The 18,770-nt window shown below is 36.9% G+C and overlaps 1 protein-coding gene across 1 annotated transcript in view; it reads left to right on the forward strand.

Moving 5' to 3' along the window:
- Positions 1-1,283: 1,283 nt before the first annotated feature.
- TLN2 (talin 2) overlaps positions 1,284-18,770 on the forward strand; it is a 118,565-nt gene continuing 101,078 nt past the window's right edge. The window contains exons 1-8 of the mRNA XM_075713535.1: positions 1,284-1,419; positions 4,165-4,262; positions 4,923-5,052; positions 6,523-6,675; positions 7,580-7,722; positions 9,221-9,348; positions 15,160-15,223; positions 17,394-17,498. Coding sequence (XP_075569650.1) covers positions 1,284-1,419; positions 4,165-4,262; positions 4,923-5,052; positions 6,523-6,675; positions 7,580-7,722; positions 9,221-9,348; positions 15,160-15,223; positions 17,394-17,498 — 957 coding nt within the window. The remainder of the gene's footprint in view (positions 1,420-4,164; positions 4,263-4,922; positions 5,053-6,522; positions 6,676-7,579; positions 7,723-9,220; positions 9,349-15,159; positions 15,224-17,393; positions 17,499-18,770) is intronic.

Raw genomic sequence — 18,770 nt, forward strand, 5'->3', positions numbered from 1 at the left:
ATTTCATACTGGTAGTGAGTGGTCTGGAAGTACTAAAAAAATCTGAAGTAGGATGATTTGCTTTTGAGAGGCAGATGGATGGGCTGCCACAAAAATACGGGGGAGGATGACATCCCAGGGCCAAAGCTGCTCCTAAATGTTATCAGTAGAGAAATTATTTGTCTGCTGTCTGTGCCTTGGGGAATGGATGCAATCACTGAGCTCAGTGTATCGGTGCACTGATGAAATGTAAATGGTGGTTCCTTCCTATTCCTTAAAGTGATTTTGCCAAATAGTACTAAGTATCTGGGCTGTAAAAAGATGCACAACTGGGGTTTAAATTTTGTTTAACTACTGGAATTTGTCCTGCTCAAATTATCATCAGCGGCAGGAGTCCATAGAATCTCATGTCCTCCTATTTAAAATACACATACATGAATTTATGCGGAAAGGATTTGGGGATTCTAGTAGATTCTGTATTTATGCAGAAAGGACTTCAGTTCTGAAGAATTCTTGGAGTTCACTGTGGAAAGTCTAATGATGGAAGAGTTGTTTGGAGTGTTATGACAGCAAGGGAAGACACTTGAGACAAAACCCAGACTGTCTACAAAATGAAACAAAACAAAAAGCGTCTGTAGCTTCCTGTTTCTGTAGACAAATACTGTCAAATTCAGTGAAGTTTCTGAAATAGAGCTGAAATGAAAAATAGATCGTTCTTGAAGCTCTGGGTAGCTGCACAAGAGGATAAAAAAGACTAGCAGATCTACATGGAGACTTGGAAAAAAAACACAGCACAGTATTGCACACTTTAGAATCTTCGGAAAGGAGAAGCTATATACTAAGAAAACCGTGCTTTCATTTAAGTAGTTATTCTAAGCTGTTAGTTAGTTACTAATGGTTTAAATGGTCTAATAAAAAGGTGTGGTGAGAGAAATGTAATTTTGCCAGTAGTTAATATGTTGGCAATATACCCAGTAAATGTATTGTTTTCCTATGCACCATTTTGACATACCTTGGACAAAGTATCAACCTTTAAGTATGTGTACACAAGTTTTTGGAAAATGATTTTCCAATATACCAAGAAAAATTAATGTTTTCAATAGATTCTAGCTTGATGATGCTAATGAGACTTTATATAGAACTGCATTTGAATGCATATAATTCTACTGAACTAGTTTAACTAGTTTGGTTTTTTTTTAATGGAAAGTTGAGTGTATTAAAGCATTAAATGGAAAATTCTAAGTAATAATGCCATTACTGCTTTTTCAGATACTTTAGTAGGAACTTGCAAGTGACTTGACACCATGGTAGCTCTTTCGTTGAAGATCTGTGTCCGCCAGTGCAATGTAGTGAAGACGATGCAGTTTGAACCATCCACTGCAGTGTATGATGCCTGTAGAGTTATTCGTGAACGAGTGCCAGAGGCACAAACAGGGCAAGGTGAGTTCCTGTATTTGTCCTTAGTCAATTCATTGGCTGAATTGAAAATAAACATAGACCCATTGGTTTTTTTACACTGTTCTCTTCTTCCATTTGTCTTTCAGATTGGAGGGTTTGTTTTTTTATTTAAATCATAAGGCTCTGAAGTGAAAGACGCAAAGTACAGACAGATTTTTAAGTGACAGAAGGTAGCTGCATTCTTTTTCTTCCTTCTGTCCTGACAGAGGTTTTTCTACGAAGGATACTTTTTTGTGGAACTTTGACTTCTTAAATAAATTGCTTGTTTGCCTGAAAGATGATTTTTTTCCCAGCTTGGAGAGCAATTTTTGTGGTACCATCTTTTTAAAGCAATGTTTGTGGCAATGCTTTCTGGGAGAATTTGGGCAGACTTACTTTGTGGCTCAGCAAAGGAAGGGACAACGTGAATTGCAAAAGAATGGCTGGACATCTCCAAAATGTGCAAAGGGAAATGTTTGAAACTGATTAATAAGTGAAAGCATCACCATGCTGTGCGTACCATATTCAGAACACTGCTACGTGTTAGTCAGATTTAACTGTCTCTGTACCTATTGAGCAAATTAGATGAATGTAGACTGCGAAATAGGCCTTCACTTGGGCAAAAGCTCTGCTTTAAGTGTAGTCAAAGTTGCCAAAAAAATTCAGGTTCTTCAGAATCCTTTGGTGCTCTACTGTATATAATGTCACTGGAACGTAATTCTTAAAGCAGATTGTTTATTGAGTTTTATGCACAGCTCTCAACCTTTAGAGCCATTTCGAAAATGTTGTCTGAACTGTTAGAAAAACTCAGCAGTAATGGACAGTATTACTATTACTTGGAAATGCTTCTTTGCAGGAGTCCTTAGGAAGTCTAGTTATACAGCTCCAATTTTTCAGATGCAGGCTGTATATTTTTACCATACTGCTCTCAAGGCATTTATTTTGAACAGTTGATGAGTTCAGAGGAGTTGAGTAACAAATATCCCTGAATACCGTGAACCTCATAGAAAAGCCTAGGAACTCTCTTCAGATTATGCAGTAGGGCTTTTGCTTTATATGTGATTACATTGCAATTACGAACTTCAAACAGCTTTATGAAGTTGAGCGTTGAACAGAAATAAAGTTACTAACATATCCTTTCCCCTTCTTTGTGGCTGTTAAAATGTGTGTTTGCCTCTTAGTTCAGAAAACTGGCAGTGTGCAGTATAGACTGATCAAACTAGTTCCTGTGCAACAGAAAATGTAATTGTCCTGCATTATGACTGTCAACGATGCACATTTCACTTCTCCAACAAGCTTGCATGCTGGAGCAAAGGTGGCCATGATGTTAACGTGCAAGTTGCACAGCTACTACTATTTCATTACTAGGGTGCATCCCTCAGAAATGAGTATCAGAGCAGTCTGTGCTTCCTTGGTAATTCTGTGCTCTGTGCAAGGCGCTTTGTGTGCTTCTAAAGGTCAGAACCTATTTATAGGCACAAATTCTAAATTTTTACATAACTGCTTCTGTACTGAATTTGTGTCATAAACATCTCTGTACGTACAGATCACTTGGCTTTTCAGTGGAATTTTTAATTAAGGTCAGCAGGAAAAGTTTTTCTTCTTATTCAGTTGTTTTTAGAAGGATTCTTCCTTCAAAATTGTGTATCTGTAAGTCAGTTACACTTCTTTTAATTAAGTATAAGCTCTTTTATATACTTGTATGAGTAACAATGTGTTTAATGTAAATGTTCTTAAATGTAAATTGTTGCTATGCATGATATTTAAAGATGCAGTATTGGCCAAAAAATGTAGCCATTTTTACCTGACTTTCTGATCCGAGGGTCCGAACACATGGCTGAAAGTAAACAAGGTACCATCCCTGCTCCGAGGCTGTGTGCACGCAGCTGGCCAGCTTGTGTGAAAAAAGCCATTAGCTTAAACTGTAAAACTGCAGTTAGAGCAGGCTCAGCTCATGAGCAGTACTTTACAGTGTTTGTGATAGTGAAGTGTACTCTGTATCAATTCTTCATGCAAATGTTTATCAAGAAGAGATGCTTTGGATGGGCCTTAAGTTGACAGTTGTGGTCCTTCATTTTGTATATGTGGAGTTTAGTCTTTGAAGCCTAAGCCTGGGTTTGTTCTTCTGTGACAGTGAGAGTTTTATCATTTACTTGTGATTCTGAAAGAATCAATTGGCATGTGTTTAGCCTGCAATAGATGCAAGTTTTTCCTGAGATTGTTATTATGGATATAATTCTAGAAGCCTTGTATTTTTTTAAATGCCTAAACCTGAAGCATCTACCAAAAAGATTCCACAGTTTAGCATAAACTCAATATGTGAAGGGTTGAAAACAAACTTTTTTTTTAAAAAAACAGAACTACTGCTTGAAGTAGTATACTACGGTTAAGCCGAAACTGCTTGTATTTTTGGTTAGTCAATTCCAAAGCAGGACCTGTGAGCATTTAAAAAGGTCATCTTGAAGAGGATCAATTCCAAATATAATACAAATTACATAGTAGATGCAACATGTTCTTGCTTAGTGAAGCTTTTGTTCAGGTCTTCTATAAAGCCTGATCTACCCTGCTATCTGCTGCTAAGCTAAATATTTACTGAAGCACAGAAAAAAATTACTATCCAACTTCATTAAGAATGGAAGGTAAGTGTAATGGAAGCTTAACTCTGAAGCTGAATAACCTTGAGTAAAACCACGTTGGCTTTATTAGTTTTGAGTTTTTCAGTGAGTCTCTGTCTCTTCTGTTCCACAGCCTCTGACTATGGATTGTTCTTGTCAGACGAAGATCCTCGAAAAGGTATATGGCTAGAGGCTGGAAGAACACTGGATTATTACATGCTGAGAAATGGGGTATGGTGCAAGTCTGTTGCCTCTTTCATCATCACGTTTTTAGAAAACTTGTTTCCCAAGTAGTAAGAAGAATGTTTAGCATTTGGAGGGGTAGGAGGGTCTTGGTTCTGTTCCTGAAATTGGCCCACTTCTCTTCCTTGCTGTGCCTCAGTAGTTAGTTTTTTTTCTTGCATCTGGTTGTGATTGTGAGCTACTGTGGCCGATGGTGTCTTCTTAGAATGATTAACAAAAAAATAAAAAATAATTTTTGTAATAAGCTTTATATTTGAAGTGACCTTGCATTATAGTGTAGGTTTCTTGTACACTAAAGACGATGAGGTCATACTTGCTCACATTATGGCCAGCTTGCTTACAACCAAAAGGCATTGCTGTCCTTTTCAATGCTAAACTAGTTTTTGCAGCACAAAGGTACTTTGGTCTATCCTGCGTTATCTACATTTTGGTCTTGCCAGCTAGGACAAGTTCTTGAAAAATGACATTGGCAGAACTAGAAGTAGTCACCTCTCAAGTTTGTTACATGAATAAGTTTGCCTGTACTATAACAAAGGAAAAATCCAGCTTGGGGGGTGGGGAGGGAATCCTGTTTTAGGCATCTAAGTTAGTGGGTTGGCTTGTGATGGCTTCCAAAAGCATTTAGAAACAGTATTGTTTACTTCCTAGGATATACTGGAGTACAAAAAGAAACAGAGACCTCAGAAAATACGTATGTTGGATGGTTCAGTGAAAACAGTCATGGTGGATGATTCTAAAACAGTTGGTGAATTGCTGGTTACCATTTGCAGTAGGATAGGTAAGATTTTGGGACCCAGACACTTAATGGTTTTCTGCCATATTTGCATCTTGATTTTTAGGACGTTATGTGTATTACTGGCTAGAAATTGGCACATATGTTAAAAAATATTTAAATATGTTATCAGTTAACATTTACGAAACACTTTTTAAAGTCTGTTGTCCAGGTTTTATGAAAGTCGGTGGAGAGGTAGCTGTAATCCTTAAACATCAGCATTTAGCAGTTGAAGGCACAAAGTTATGTGACAGTACAGTTGTAATTTTTTTTAGCGTATGTTACCTTTTACATACACTTTACTGCTATGTGGTAGTGAATTAGAATGAAATTTATACTTAATTTTAATGGGATAAAAGATAAATACTGTTAACCTTGAAATTTACCTAAACTTAGGGCTCTATGTTGTTACGAGTAAGAGCTGATCACAGTACCATATCATTTGTGAAACGACGTGTGGAAGCCATCCAGAGCAGCTGGTCAAAAATGTGTCATATTGGTTATAGTCTGGTTTTGTATTTATCTAAATAGAGACATTTTTGAAAACTAATTCATATTTAACTATAAACATGCTTCCAACATGGGTTAGTTTAAATCATCTTAAACCCTTGCTTAATTCTCATTTAGAATTAAAGCGGCATTAATTTGATTTAGATTAATTTACTTGGAAAGTGAATTAAGCTAAATTTAAATTAATCCATTTCAATTTTGTTTGAGTGTTTCTGTGGTGGCTTCTAATGTGCTGTAACTAATTTACTTGAAAAATTAGTTTGACTTATTTTCATGAATGTGGTCATGTAGGTGAGCATTTAATTTGCTTTCCTGTATAACATAAACATGCTTTACCAAGCAGTGTAAAAAAACAAGCAGTACAAAGAAATGAGAGCGACTTAGGACATGTGAACTGATTTTTTATTCAGTTTCATGTAAATTCATAGGAAGAGTTGAGTTTTAAAACTCAAAAAAAAAAAAAAAACCCAACATATATTTCACATGGTTTCTGTTCCTCAGTCTGCTCTGTCACATTCCTTCTACACATCGTGGGCAAGCTGAAATTATTCAGTTCTCAGGAAGCAATTGTAGGCATCCATGAAAGGAAATTTACTATGGTGTGTCTCCATTCTGGAACTGCTATTTTAAATTCCATCATGTTTTTAAACTGGCAACTTCTCTTGGTAGATAACAAAAAAAAAACCCCTTAATATCTTTCTGAAAGCTGCGAATGCAGCATATGACGAAGGACTGATGTATCTGAAGGATAATGCTGGACATTGGAGAGATGTCTTGAATGCGGAAGCTGTAGATTATTCTTAGGATCTCCTTCACCATTCACTGTTTTAGCATTTCATCTAGAATATCTTTACTATACTTGAAATTAACCATTGGTGTTTTAATGTATGGAAAAGAATATTTCACCCATCCTAAAATGTATTAAATTTTTATAGTTACAAACACTGGATTTATTTATAATTCCAGGAATAACAAATTATGAGGAATATTCCTTAATCCAGGAGAGCATCGAAGAGAAGAAAGAGGAGAGTACAGGAACGCTTAAGAAAGATAGGACATTGTTGCGTGATGAAAGAAAAATGGAAAAACTGAAGGCAAAGCTTCATACAGATGATGATTGTGAGTAGAGTATTCCAGGATAGTTCTTCAATTAATATCTTTCCGCAGTATAGTGCTAGAAAACCATACAGGAATGCATTTTTAGATTCTTCAGTGTGTCACAGTTGATCCCTACCTGTATTTTGCATCTGTTTATATATAATGTCATCTACTACTGAGTATTTTCAAAATTAGGTAAATGGAGAAGTTGCTGTGTCTAGCTATGAGAGTTAGCGGATCTTCTGAAGTGGTTTTGGTTACTTTTTTGGTTACTTTTTTGGTAGGGGAGTTGTAACTTAAGTGTGAAGGGTCATTTCCATAATGACCATTTTCTCCCCTTCATTGAAGTTGGATATTTAAATACTGATGCCTACTGAAAGCCATCAAAAGGTAGTTTTGTCTTTGAAGGTATAAATTTTAAGCATAAATGGAGTTTGCCAAAGAACTAAGACAGTATTTGATTTGTGTTATGTGTAAAGTAATGAGAACCATTTTTTCTGTTTTACGTTAAGGCACTAAGATTAACTGTGACTGGCAGGAAGCTGTTATAAAATTGTATTCAGGGATAAGAAAAGTAAACATAACAATTGGTTTTAGGGGGAAAATGTGGTAAACTTCTAAGTAATTTTGCAATGAAGCTTTGAAGATCAAAATTTAGTATTAAAATGTTACTGTAGTTGTTTCTTCAACAATATTAATAGTGTTTTATGCTGTAGTAAATCCTTGTTTCTCAGCAGTGCTGTTCTTCAATTCTCATTTGTAGCAACCTTCAACACTGATGACTAGAAACAGAAATGAAAGCAACATTTTTTGTGGAGTTTCCCCTTCCAGTGGAAATGCCAATTATCACATGGTTTTCACAACAGCTATTAATACTGGCAACACTGCGTATTTAGCAATGTGCATGTCTGTGGTTCTGTTACAGTAAATTGGCTAGATCACAGCCGAACATTTAGAGAACAAGGAGTCGATGAAAATGAAACACTACTGTTGAGACGAAAGTTCTTTTATTCAGACCAGAACGTAGATTCAAGAGATCCTGTTCAACTTAATTTACTTTATGTTCAGGTACAGTATGTGGACCAGAAGTACAGGTTCTGCCTTGTCTGAGGAAATGTGTGTAGGTCAATTAGAAAAATTTTGTTGCTGAAATACTCCATCTTCTAGAATTCCAGTTCTGGATATGCTTTGATTTTACTTTTTTGTCTGTCCCTCCAAGAACACGTGATACTACACAGGCTTTGCTGATTCTTTTTAATCAAATACTTTCAACCCAGTAATGAATACCCAACCAAAAATCCACTGACTTTCATGTCCTTGTCCTGGTTTCCTTAAAATTCATTAATGTCTTCAGTCCTTTAAGTTGTTCTTTTTAGTTCTTCTCCCCATTCTCTTCTACAGGTGATGCTTTCTCTGTAATATAGTCTCAGGTCAGTCTTGCAACCAGCTTTCCGCTTCTCATATCTTTTCTCTTCCACCTGATCAGTGAGAGAGCTGCTTCTGCACTCCCTTTCCAGTCTTCAACTCAGACAGCACACAAGACAGGCAGGCTTCCTGTTCAGAATGGACCATATCACGTAACATGGTGGGAGTCCACCTAGGCAGGTTCCCCAAACTGTTAGAGGTACTACACATACCTTAGTAAAGCTAAGAGTTTTATGCAGAAGATACTATTTAACTGAAGGCTCCAGTGCAGTTGCCCGTAATGCAGTATGAAAAAAGTAGGCTTTTAAACTCTCTGTGAAAGTTTTTTTTAAAAAGAAAAAAAAAATTTCAAAGTTTAATGGAATGTTCAGTTGTTACACTTTCAGCTAATTCAAATGGGATTGCTCTAAATTACATTTTAAACCCTGAGGCAAAAGATAAAGATGGCAATGCTTGTAAGACTGCATTACCTTTTTCAAGTATTTTAGAAGACTCTATCACACTGAGCTGTTCTCCTGCCACTTAGATATTTCTTTCAGGCTACTGTTAACGGTAGTATGTGTTGATACTGCCTTGTCATTGTTTTTTCTATGGATAGCTGAGCCTTCTACTGCCAGAGCTATAACATCCATCATCTTCTATGACCACTAAATTTAAATAAAAGGAAGAAAAATGCTGTTTGCCTTCTCCTGTTGCCATTTCTATAATAGTAATCTGTTTTTTACTTACTAGTTATGCAGATCATTTTCCCTGGTATTACAAGGTGGTAAGATAAAAGCGTTTACATGTATGTATGTACACACACGCATATATCTGTGTATATATGTGTACATACATGTAAGTGTATGTACATATGTTGTATTTTATATACACATACACAGGAAATGGGTGCCAAGTCCTCTTTCTGATGAAAGTTGTTACAATCGTGGTTTCAGTAAGTCTCTGTAGATACTCACCAGAAAACAATCTAGCCCTTTGTTTATTTTATTACTCATAAACACATCCAGAATGGAATAATAAAGACATTCAGACAGAAAAGTGTGTTGCTGGATTCTTGGGCCATGTTCAAGCTTTCAAGGAATTTCAGAGATGTAATGTTTTTCTGGATGTCCCTGACATGTCTTTGCTTTACCTCCTTTAGGCTCGTGATGACATTCTGAATGGTTCCCATCCTGTCTCCTTTGAGAAGGCCTGCGAGTTTGGAGGCTTTCAAGCACAGATCCAGTTTGGACCTCATGTAGAACACAAACACAAACCTGGATTTTTAGAGTAAACACTTCTAACTTATAAATTCGGGTGACCTCAAGTGTAACTAATGTCGAGTTGTCACAGACTAAATGCATTTCAGTACTCCAAGCAGAGGTAGTCAGATTCAGTGTGTTTTCTGTAGGAATCTCCCTGTGAAAGGAGCCTTATTGCACAAATCAGCAGCCCCAGCTGATGAGGGGACCTTTGGCAGTGGCTTATTAGGTAGCACAGGGCACCAGCTGACCCCAGGGTGCCAGTTAAGTGCACTGTTGGATTCCCCAGCCACCCGGTAATGTGGGAGAACTGGGATTTTGTTCTTCCATAGAAGTCTTATTTCTGCCTGCATTTAGTAATGCCATGTGTGCATTAAGCATACATCAGTGTGTGTCACAGATGTTTGATTTGCTAGGAAAGTACCTGAATGGAAAGATGCTTTGTCATTTGAATAAAGTTAATATTGCTGTGTGTAGAGGTTAAATTTGCCAAACTTTTTAGTGACATTAATCAGTTGTTCAGATTCACCCTCTCATGGCACTGTACAAATGGAGATCTAGAATTGTGCTCTTGGTTTCAGACGTGGGCAGGAGCCCTGCTTACAAGTGACCCATCCTTTAACCTTTACTGTGATACTTACTTTACTGCTATCAGCAGGACAGGTTTAGTTTTACTAAAATTTGGATGTCCCATTTTGCTACCAATTTTGATTTTCTGATCGGTTTGACTGCAGTAGAATTAACCGAGGGCTGGAGTCTGAGGAAGGGAATGTAGGAAAGTAAAAGAAAGCTATTTACTGTACAGTCCATCAAGCCTTGCCTACATATGAGGCTCATATATACCTTAATAGGATGCAGGAAACAATGGGTGCGTATTTGGTTTCTGTCCTGTTCCACTGGCTGAGTGCTCAGTGCTGACTCTTACACTTTCTTTGTGAGCCCAAGTCTGCTGTTTACTGTATCTCAGAGAATCACCTTAAAATGGTGGCTTGTTTTGGAACATGCAGTGCTGCAACATTGGTTGTTTGAAACACTTCACTTTTGAAAGAGTTTCCTGAAGTAGCAGTTCAGTTATGCACAACAAACCACATGAACAAACATCCTTCAGTTCTAATTAATAATCAGCTTTTCTTTGTACCGCCTGTTTGTCTGCTACTCATTGGCCCATGAACCTTTCCTAATAGAGCTACTGGTGTTTCTAAGAATTATGGGGATACAGTGTAATAGCTTCAGTGTACTCATGGTTCTTATTCCCTTGAACTGTGACCAGTTACGCAACAGTCTTCCTCTGGGATTTGTCTGTTGTCTACTTATTCCTCCCTTCTCCCTCCACTCACTTGAGTATTCCTGCAGCAAACCATTAGGGTATTACCACATGACAGGCTAGTGTTGTGTCATGGTAATGATTTCAAGAGTTAGGTGTTCCCAGCACCTAGTTGGTTTTAATTTTTAAAGCAAACTGCCGTGCAGAGTTCAGTAGCTTAAATTTTTCTAGATTTTTCTAGGTGTTTTACTTCGTCTTTTCTGTGTAAAGATTTTTTTTTTTTTCTTTTTTAAGCTCCCATATGGTAGTTGTGGTTTGTGGCGGACTGAAACTGCTGGCTGGATGATATTTCTACTTTGTATGCAATGCTAGATTGAATTCCATCACAGAATAAGTCATCACACATATAAAGTGCATTATCTTTTTTTTTATCCTAATAGAAATGAAAGATATAAATAACTGAACCATATGTTAGAGAGAGATCGTTACTCCAGTGGAAATCATTGAGAACCAGAATTCCAAAATTTAGAACCTTGTTATTTTCTGCGGGGAATTTTCTTTACTTTTTTTTTATTTTCATTGAAATGGGCTTTGGCTGTATTAGGATCAAGCCTTGCAAGTCACTAAGGGCAATCGCTCACTGTCCTGGTGTATAACCAGTTTCATAAAATTAAGGATTTCTGATTTAGAAGTAATTATCTTTTTGCCATCTGTAGAGGAGCCTATTCCAGAACCATAAGTCCCTAGTTGTTGCCTTCTAATTTCAAGCATTCATGTTTATGATTGTGTTGTATGCTTTTGGCTGTACATAGCCTTCATAACAGCCTTTTTGTGAAACCTCATGCATTTGAGTCTAAAGAAGACAAGCTCTCCTGACTCCTTATGAACAATATATATAAATAGTGTAGATAAATGCTGTTGGGTTGTTTTTTTTTTTTTTCTGAAAATGCATCTTGTCCTTTCAGAAAAATTTTTTTGGTTGTTTTTTTTTTTTCTTGAAAAAGATCAAGCTTCTTTAAAGTTTCATCCAACTATTTCCCACTTTTTGGTGGATGAACATTGATTCTTTTCAAGTGTGAAAGTAGTTATGTTTTATGTAAACTGTATGCTGTAGCTCAATATGTGAAATACATTTGAGAGGTGTCCATTCACTCACCACTGAAACCTGAGCATGCTACAGAACCCCTTAAGGAGAATCTGTCAGCTCATACAGAAAACAGCATGTAATGGAATAGTATTAGTATTTCAAAGCATTGTTTTGAAACAGCTTAGTTTAGTTTGCCATGTCTGCAATATGTTTATATAGAGAGATCCTTTGTATCCTTTTTTGTCATTGATAAGTGATTCTTGGCACAGATGAAGATTATTGCCTGCATCTTGTTAACACTTTGGTATTGGTTGGAATTTCCTTGAAGCTCATGCCAAAGTAAACTGTGAAAGCTCTTAAACTATCAAGTTGCAATAGTTCTTCTTCATGCCCTTCCTTATACAGCTGAAGTTTTGCATTGCACCTGCAGAGGTATACTGTGTTTAAATTTGCTGAGAGAATATCTAATAAAGAACTCATACTATTCATATGCAGATAGGAAAGGAGCAGCTAAAACTGCCCACATCTGCTTTTTATTTCCAAGCACACTTGGTGACAATAAGCTCAATTCTTTAGCCTGTTTTACTGTCTTAAACTGTCTTTTTCAAGAACACTGGATATACATTTATGCTAATGAAAAACAATCAATATGTTGGCACTCGTGTATAAGTTTTTTAAGAACTGTAGGAACAAACTCACAGTAAATTAAGTTAAATAAACACTGCTTGCTATTAGATGTTTTTTAACCGAGTCCATTGTCCATTGTAGTAATGTGTAATTAAAGAGATTTAAAGAAGGCTAAATGATAATATATTCCAGGTGGTTTTGCTAACTCCATTAAACAAGCTACTAAATAAAGTGAAACTATTGTTTGTTGCATCATAAAGAAAATATCTTGATTATAGACAGTATTAAAATATTTTTAGTCTGTTTACAACTAGCATTTCACCGTTTCAGTTGAGGCTATTATTTGTCTGTTGATTGAAAAAGAATGGAAGGTGATACAAGAAAAAAGCATCCAATCTAACTGACAGCTACATGTGCAAGAGTATACAAATGGTGCTTAGTGGACAAAGCGCAAAGTTGTTTTGTTAACTCTTGCTGCTTAAAAAGCTCCAAATAATGTTTGCTTAGCAATGTCTTCTTAAAGTATATATTACTTAACAAAGTAAGTAGACATGCTTAAAAATGTAATGGTCTTGATAGTTTATCTACATACGGATAGCTGAGAAAATTAACTCTAGTTAATAAAAGGTGAGAATTAGAAGTGCATTGATAACTATCATTTTTCTATATAAATCCACTTCAGAATTAAACTGGGTTTAACTCAGGTTTGGTTTGGGGTTTTTTTCCATTTGCCTTGGAAGTGAATTTAACCGAACTGCTTTAAACCGACAAAATTCTGTGTAAAAGCACCAGTTGTTTCAGAATAAAGGCACCAGCTTTTTAGGATAATAAGCTGTATTCAGTCCTTATCTACCAAATTAATTTGTCCCTCCAGCCTTCCCCACCCCATGATGTGTCTGTGCAAGTCAGTCCTGAGAAGAGATTTCATTATCATGTGTTAGTGAGATGTAACTACTGGAGCATTGGAAGAAAGATTAGCAAGGACAGTTGTTCTTACTTGGATTTATATGGCTAGAGCTGTGTGAAAAGAACTAAATGAATGATCTCACTACTGAAGAGTATTTTTGAAGAAAGCACAAAATCCTGATTTAGTCTTTTGAGTTATTTTGTTTGTTGTCTGCAATGGCAGGCTTTTGTGTTTAAAAACAAAACCAAAAAAACCACACTAAACCAAAAAACAAAACCCAAGAAACCCCCACAGAACAGTCAAGCAAATTTTTTGCCAATCTTATTTAAAAAAATCCATCCTTCTCAAAACTTGTAACTTTCCATGTGTTGTGGTTTAGCCCCTGTTGGCAACTAGGGGCTAACAGCCAAACAGCCGCTTGCTCACCCTCCCTCCCCGCCCCCCGGTGGGATCAGGGAGAGAATCAGAGGGGCAAAAGTAAGAAAACTTGTGGGTTGAGATAAGAACAGTTTAATTAATGAAATAAAATAATAGTAACAAAAATTGTAATGAAAAGGAGAACAACAAGAGAGAGAGAAACAAAACCCAGGGAAAACAAGTGACGCAGCTGCTCACCACCTACTGACCAACTCCCAACCAGTCCCTGAGCAGCAATCGCTGCCCCCCGGCCAACTTGCCCCAATTTATGTACTAAGCATGACGTCATATGGTATGGAACAGCCCTCTGGTCAGTTTGGATCAACTGTCTTGGCTGTGCCCCCTCCCAGCTTCTTGTGCACTTGGCAGAGCATGGGAAGCTGAAAAGTCCTTGACTAGCATAAGCAGTACTTAGCAACAACTAAACCATCAGTGTGTTATCAGCATTCTTCTCCTACTAAATCCAAAACACAGCACTATGCCAGCTACTAGGAAGAAAATTAACTCTGTCCCAGCTGAAACCAGGACACCATGATAAGTAGGTAGTACTAGCTTTCTGTGTTAATAGTGTGCTTGCTTACTGAATAAATCAAAATGAGGAGGAGATTCGCCAGTCATACTTTTTCTGTGATTCTTAATAGTCCAAAGCAGGGGCGATCCTTAGAAACCAATTTTTTTGAACTGTGGAAGTTTCTGCAGGCTGAAAATGAACTGTTGAATATACGACATAGTTTCATCAGAGTAGAGTTTTCCAGATGGGAAGGTGCAATCCAGAAAAGAACCAATGTTTGTTAAAGCATGATGTTGATATGTCTTCAAGTTGGGGTGATGTTTGGCTGAGATAAATGGTTTATTTTATTATACAGCAAGGAGGTACAGGTGAGGTGTTTAAAGATTCTTTCTGACTAAGCTCTATCATGGAGGCTGAACTTGCTTATTTTACTTTGTATTCCAAGACCCTTAGTATCTGAGTGCTACAGAAATCAGCACTGGTTATTTCTGACTTTGTTTTTGAGATAGCGACTGGTATTGTCCATTTAAACGGCTTTGCAGTTTTTCAGTACAATATTAGTGTTCTAACATTTCTTGGAAGTCACAGAGGGAGAACTTGTTCCTGCACGTCAATAAATCAAAGTGCTGCTGGTAGGTAATAGCAATGTCTGAGTTCAGACAAGCTCAAGCTTTGATGTCCCCTTCTTCCCCTAGATTATGATGAGTGTATTTGGATTTAGATGTAAACCCTTCTGAGCTGCTGAGAAACATCATATAGTTTAAGAATGGGAAGTGTCCCAAGTATTATTTACTTTTGATGACTTTTCAAACATGAGGCGGTATGACATGGGGATGTGACCAAAGTGTTTTTCTTAATTATGCAAGGTACCCTCTTGCTCTCACCCTACTTAGCCAGAGTTTTGTTTCATTGTATAGGTATTTTGTGCCCGTTTTAGGAAGCTGGGGGGAAACAATGCCAATAAAGGAGCATCCCTCCTCAAGAAGGCACCATTAACTATGGAATTGTTGTGTTTTCTTTTTCTAGCCTAAAAGAATTCCTGCCTAAAGAATATACCAAACAAAGAGGGGCTGAAAAGAGAATATTTCAGGTAATTGTGAGGCTGAAAAACCTCCTATAGTTTCACTTCCTTTATAAGAAAAATACAAGCTTTCACAGGTGTATATTCTGTATATACTTGAATTATATAACTATCAGAAAATCAAGTGTAAAGAATCTGACAGCTTTTCTTTTCTTTCTTCAGCAGATTTATTGTCCTGATCCTTTTTTCTTCACTGATGATTATTCAGTGTACTTTGTTGAAGGGGAGAGAGTGAATATTCAATATTCTTAAGACCTTTTTCTCAGTTGCATTGAAATGTAAGGATGTGTATTTGTACTAAAATAGAAGCACACTTAGGAAAACCAGTTTTGATTTCATGTCTTCATTATCCAAGCACAAGCATCAAGTAATATGGAGTTCTGCTAGCTAATGCTTGAGTTCAGTGATGTATCTGGCAGTCACAGTTGTAAAAGACTGAAGCAGATGAGTTTAAAATGTACTGATACTGTTGGAAATGGTCTCAGAGTTTGAGTACTGTAGACGCACTAGATATCTGTACCTACTGAAATACAAGTTTGGCAATACAATGTAAGTTGAAAAATTCTGATGTCAACAGCTGAAATCAAGTCATATGGTTTCTGGAAGGATATACTAGTGATCTGTGATCTCAACTTGGGAGACAAGTTGACAAGCAGGAGCAGGTCACATACTTTCCTATGCTTGTTATACTCCCAGCCTAGGAATTCTGTAACTCAGTAAGTCTGTTCTACCTGGAGTTTGTAGTACTTCCTTGTAGATAAGGGTTTCTAATGCTTTTCTGTATACCTTTAGCTGGTGGCAGTGATGTTGCAGTTTAAGCAAAAAAAGATTCATTCACTTCTGAGTATCACTGTCATGTTATTCATAGCATGTGATTTTTGCCCATGTCAAATATGATCTATGAGTAGTTTCAATCATTACATGCTTCAGTGCATTGACAGGAAGTTCATCAGTGAGGGCACCGATGCTGGGCAAAGATACAACAGCAAGGTAGAATAAGCAAGCTGTCTTTTTGAAAAAATCAGCTGTTTCCCCGAGTTGTAAAATTCTTGAGTTTGGCAGGTGATTTTTGCCAAATATTCCGTCTACAATGACTACTTTTGGGATCCTTGCTCTTTTGGGATCCTGGTTATGTTCTCTGTGCTGAGCTTGACAGATACGATCAGTCTATGTCCTTAGGATGCAAAAGGGTTTTTGGAGTTGCAGTTGATCCTCCCAGTGCTCCTCCATGGAACATTGTCAAGATGGTAACTTAAACTGGAGTGGGAAAGCATTTCCCATGTTCTCGGTGCCCACCCTGCTGCCATCAGTCAGCATGGAAGAGGTGGCAACCAGCAGTTCAGAAGAATATGAGGGGAAGATGGGGTGTGATAGGAAATCCCACAAACAGTATTTAAATAGCAGGGCATTGGGATAGGATTTTTAGCAGAACGGTCTGGGGTAGGAGAGCAGATGCTCAGATGAAGTTTGAATAGGTAATATTGGCAGTTGTCAGTATTTATAGGTAATAAGGTTTACTAATGAGTAAATTGTTTAAATAATAAATAGAAATTGAGTTACAAGGCACACCTAGATGAGTGTTTCAGGGGGAACTATTTCGAAAAATCATTGCTTCTTCCTCACCTGTAGAATTCTTTTCATGTGATGAAAAAATTGTGGATAACGGTGCAACTGGCAAAAAAAGCCCATTGGAAATACCTACAAGAGATGAGAAATGGTCAATTACAAGGCGTGAGGTTCTCATGAATCAGAAGTTCTGGGCACAAAACAGGAATAAATAGTCTGTTCCTGGGAAAAAATATGGGTGCTCGACTTTTAAATGATTTTAGAAAACCAAGTGAAGAGGCATCAATTGTATGAAATCTAACGGTATCAAATAGTAGCAATACCTATAATTATAAACTGTTTCAGAAGTGATTTAAATGTGCTTGATCTGAGGCACAGATAGAATGGATGATGGTGAAAGAGGAGTGTTCCATTTGCACAGGTCATTTATGTTCTCCGATGTGAGCAGTTATGGCGTACAGTCTTGCTAACATTTCTAGCCAGTATTTTTTGCAAATATTCTAATTGTAATGATTGCATTAAGCATTCTTAAACGGATATAAGCTATATCCTTCTTTTATTTGTTTCCAGAAAGCATTGTTTCTGCCTAGGCGATAATAAACTCTCATTACAGGAGCACAAAAACTGTGGTGAGATGACTGAAATAGAAGCCAAAGTGAAGTATGTGAAGCTAGCCCGTTCCCTGCGGACCTATGGAGTGTCATTTTTTCTTGTTAAGGTAATGTAGATCTTGCTGACCATATTGTATGGCTGGTTATATGTTACCTCAGATTCTGCATGAAGCAAAGGTCAAAGATGTTCTTTCAGCTTTCTTTCTGAAAACAGCATTTGGAAAAAAGTGTAAATTACTGTGTGGGACAGAATTATAATTTCACTTTAGATCCTTGTCATACTCCTTCCAGAAAGTAAGTTGAGTCTGTCATGATTTAATTTCTTTGAATTGACATTTCTTCTCTTTTCTTTTGATTACCAACAAAGTACTGTCTTCAGAAAAACATTCCCAAAGAACTCATAAGTTGTTCCTGTTTAGAAGTTTAATGATAATATGAATTACATGCTGAAAAACTGCATCTGAAGAACAACTTCATCAGCTGCATGATTAATTTCTCTTAATCCTTACAGTAAAACAGGTCATGGTCTTAAGGCTAGTACCAAGATACTGATGTTCTGATGTGAAAACAGGACTGCAGCATTAGTACCCAAGTATTCAGTAACCACTGACATAGAATTGAAAGGAGGCTAAATTTAGGCAAATGTTTTCATTCTTAGGTTCCCATAGTTACAGTACAGAATCTTTGTAGGTAGCTGAATATCGATAGGTTGTCTTTTCCTAAAGTACTTAGACATCCACAAATTCTAGTGAAGCAGATAGAAGGTGAAAATACAATGCAAAATGTGCAGAGGATAACACCATTAATATGCTTTGAAAGAATTACATTGTCTTGCTTCCTTTAAGGGAAAATGTCTTGTTAAGCACCACTAATGATGAAAGGGGTCTCAACTCTAACACAGCTGTTGAGCTAAGTTATGTATTAGAAACTATGCTAAAGTTACAATGTGCAGTTTTCAGTAACTAAAATATTAAAACTAACAAGCATGCACGTTTAGAACAAGCTGCTAATTCAGTGGGGATTTGTTAACACAATGTAGCTGACCTGTATGGTAAAAGGTAAAAATATCTTTGTATTTTTCATTAATATCTTGCTTTCCTTTGTCATAGCTTAAAGCAAACAGTAACTGAACCAAGTAACCATGTCATGAAACTTCCGTTGGAAGGAATAATTGGTCTTTTTAAAAGTCTATCAAATGATCTACTCTGTAAATAGGAATTGATTCTTTGAGGCCTACATAAATTCAGGGGAATGGGACATGTGGATTTATTTCTATTTTATGATGGATTTTATGTAGCAAATTGTTAACTTGGGCCTATGCTCCGCAACCTTGGAAAACTAGAGAGGCAGAATGTCCAAGAAATAAGGAGACATGAGCT

This window comes from Pelecanus crispus, chromosome 7 (genome assembly GCF_030463565.1).
Source record: "Pelecanus crispus isolate bPelCri1 chromosome 7, bPelCri1.pri, whole genome shotgun sequence".
NCBI classification, from domain to species: Eukaryota; Metazoa; Chordata; class Aves; order Pelecaniformes; family Pelecanidae; genus Pelecanus; species Pelecanus crispus.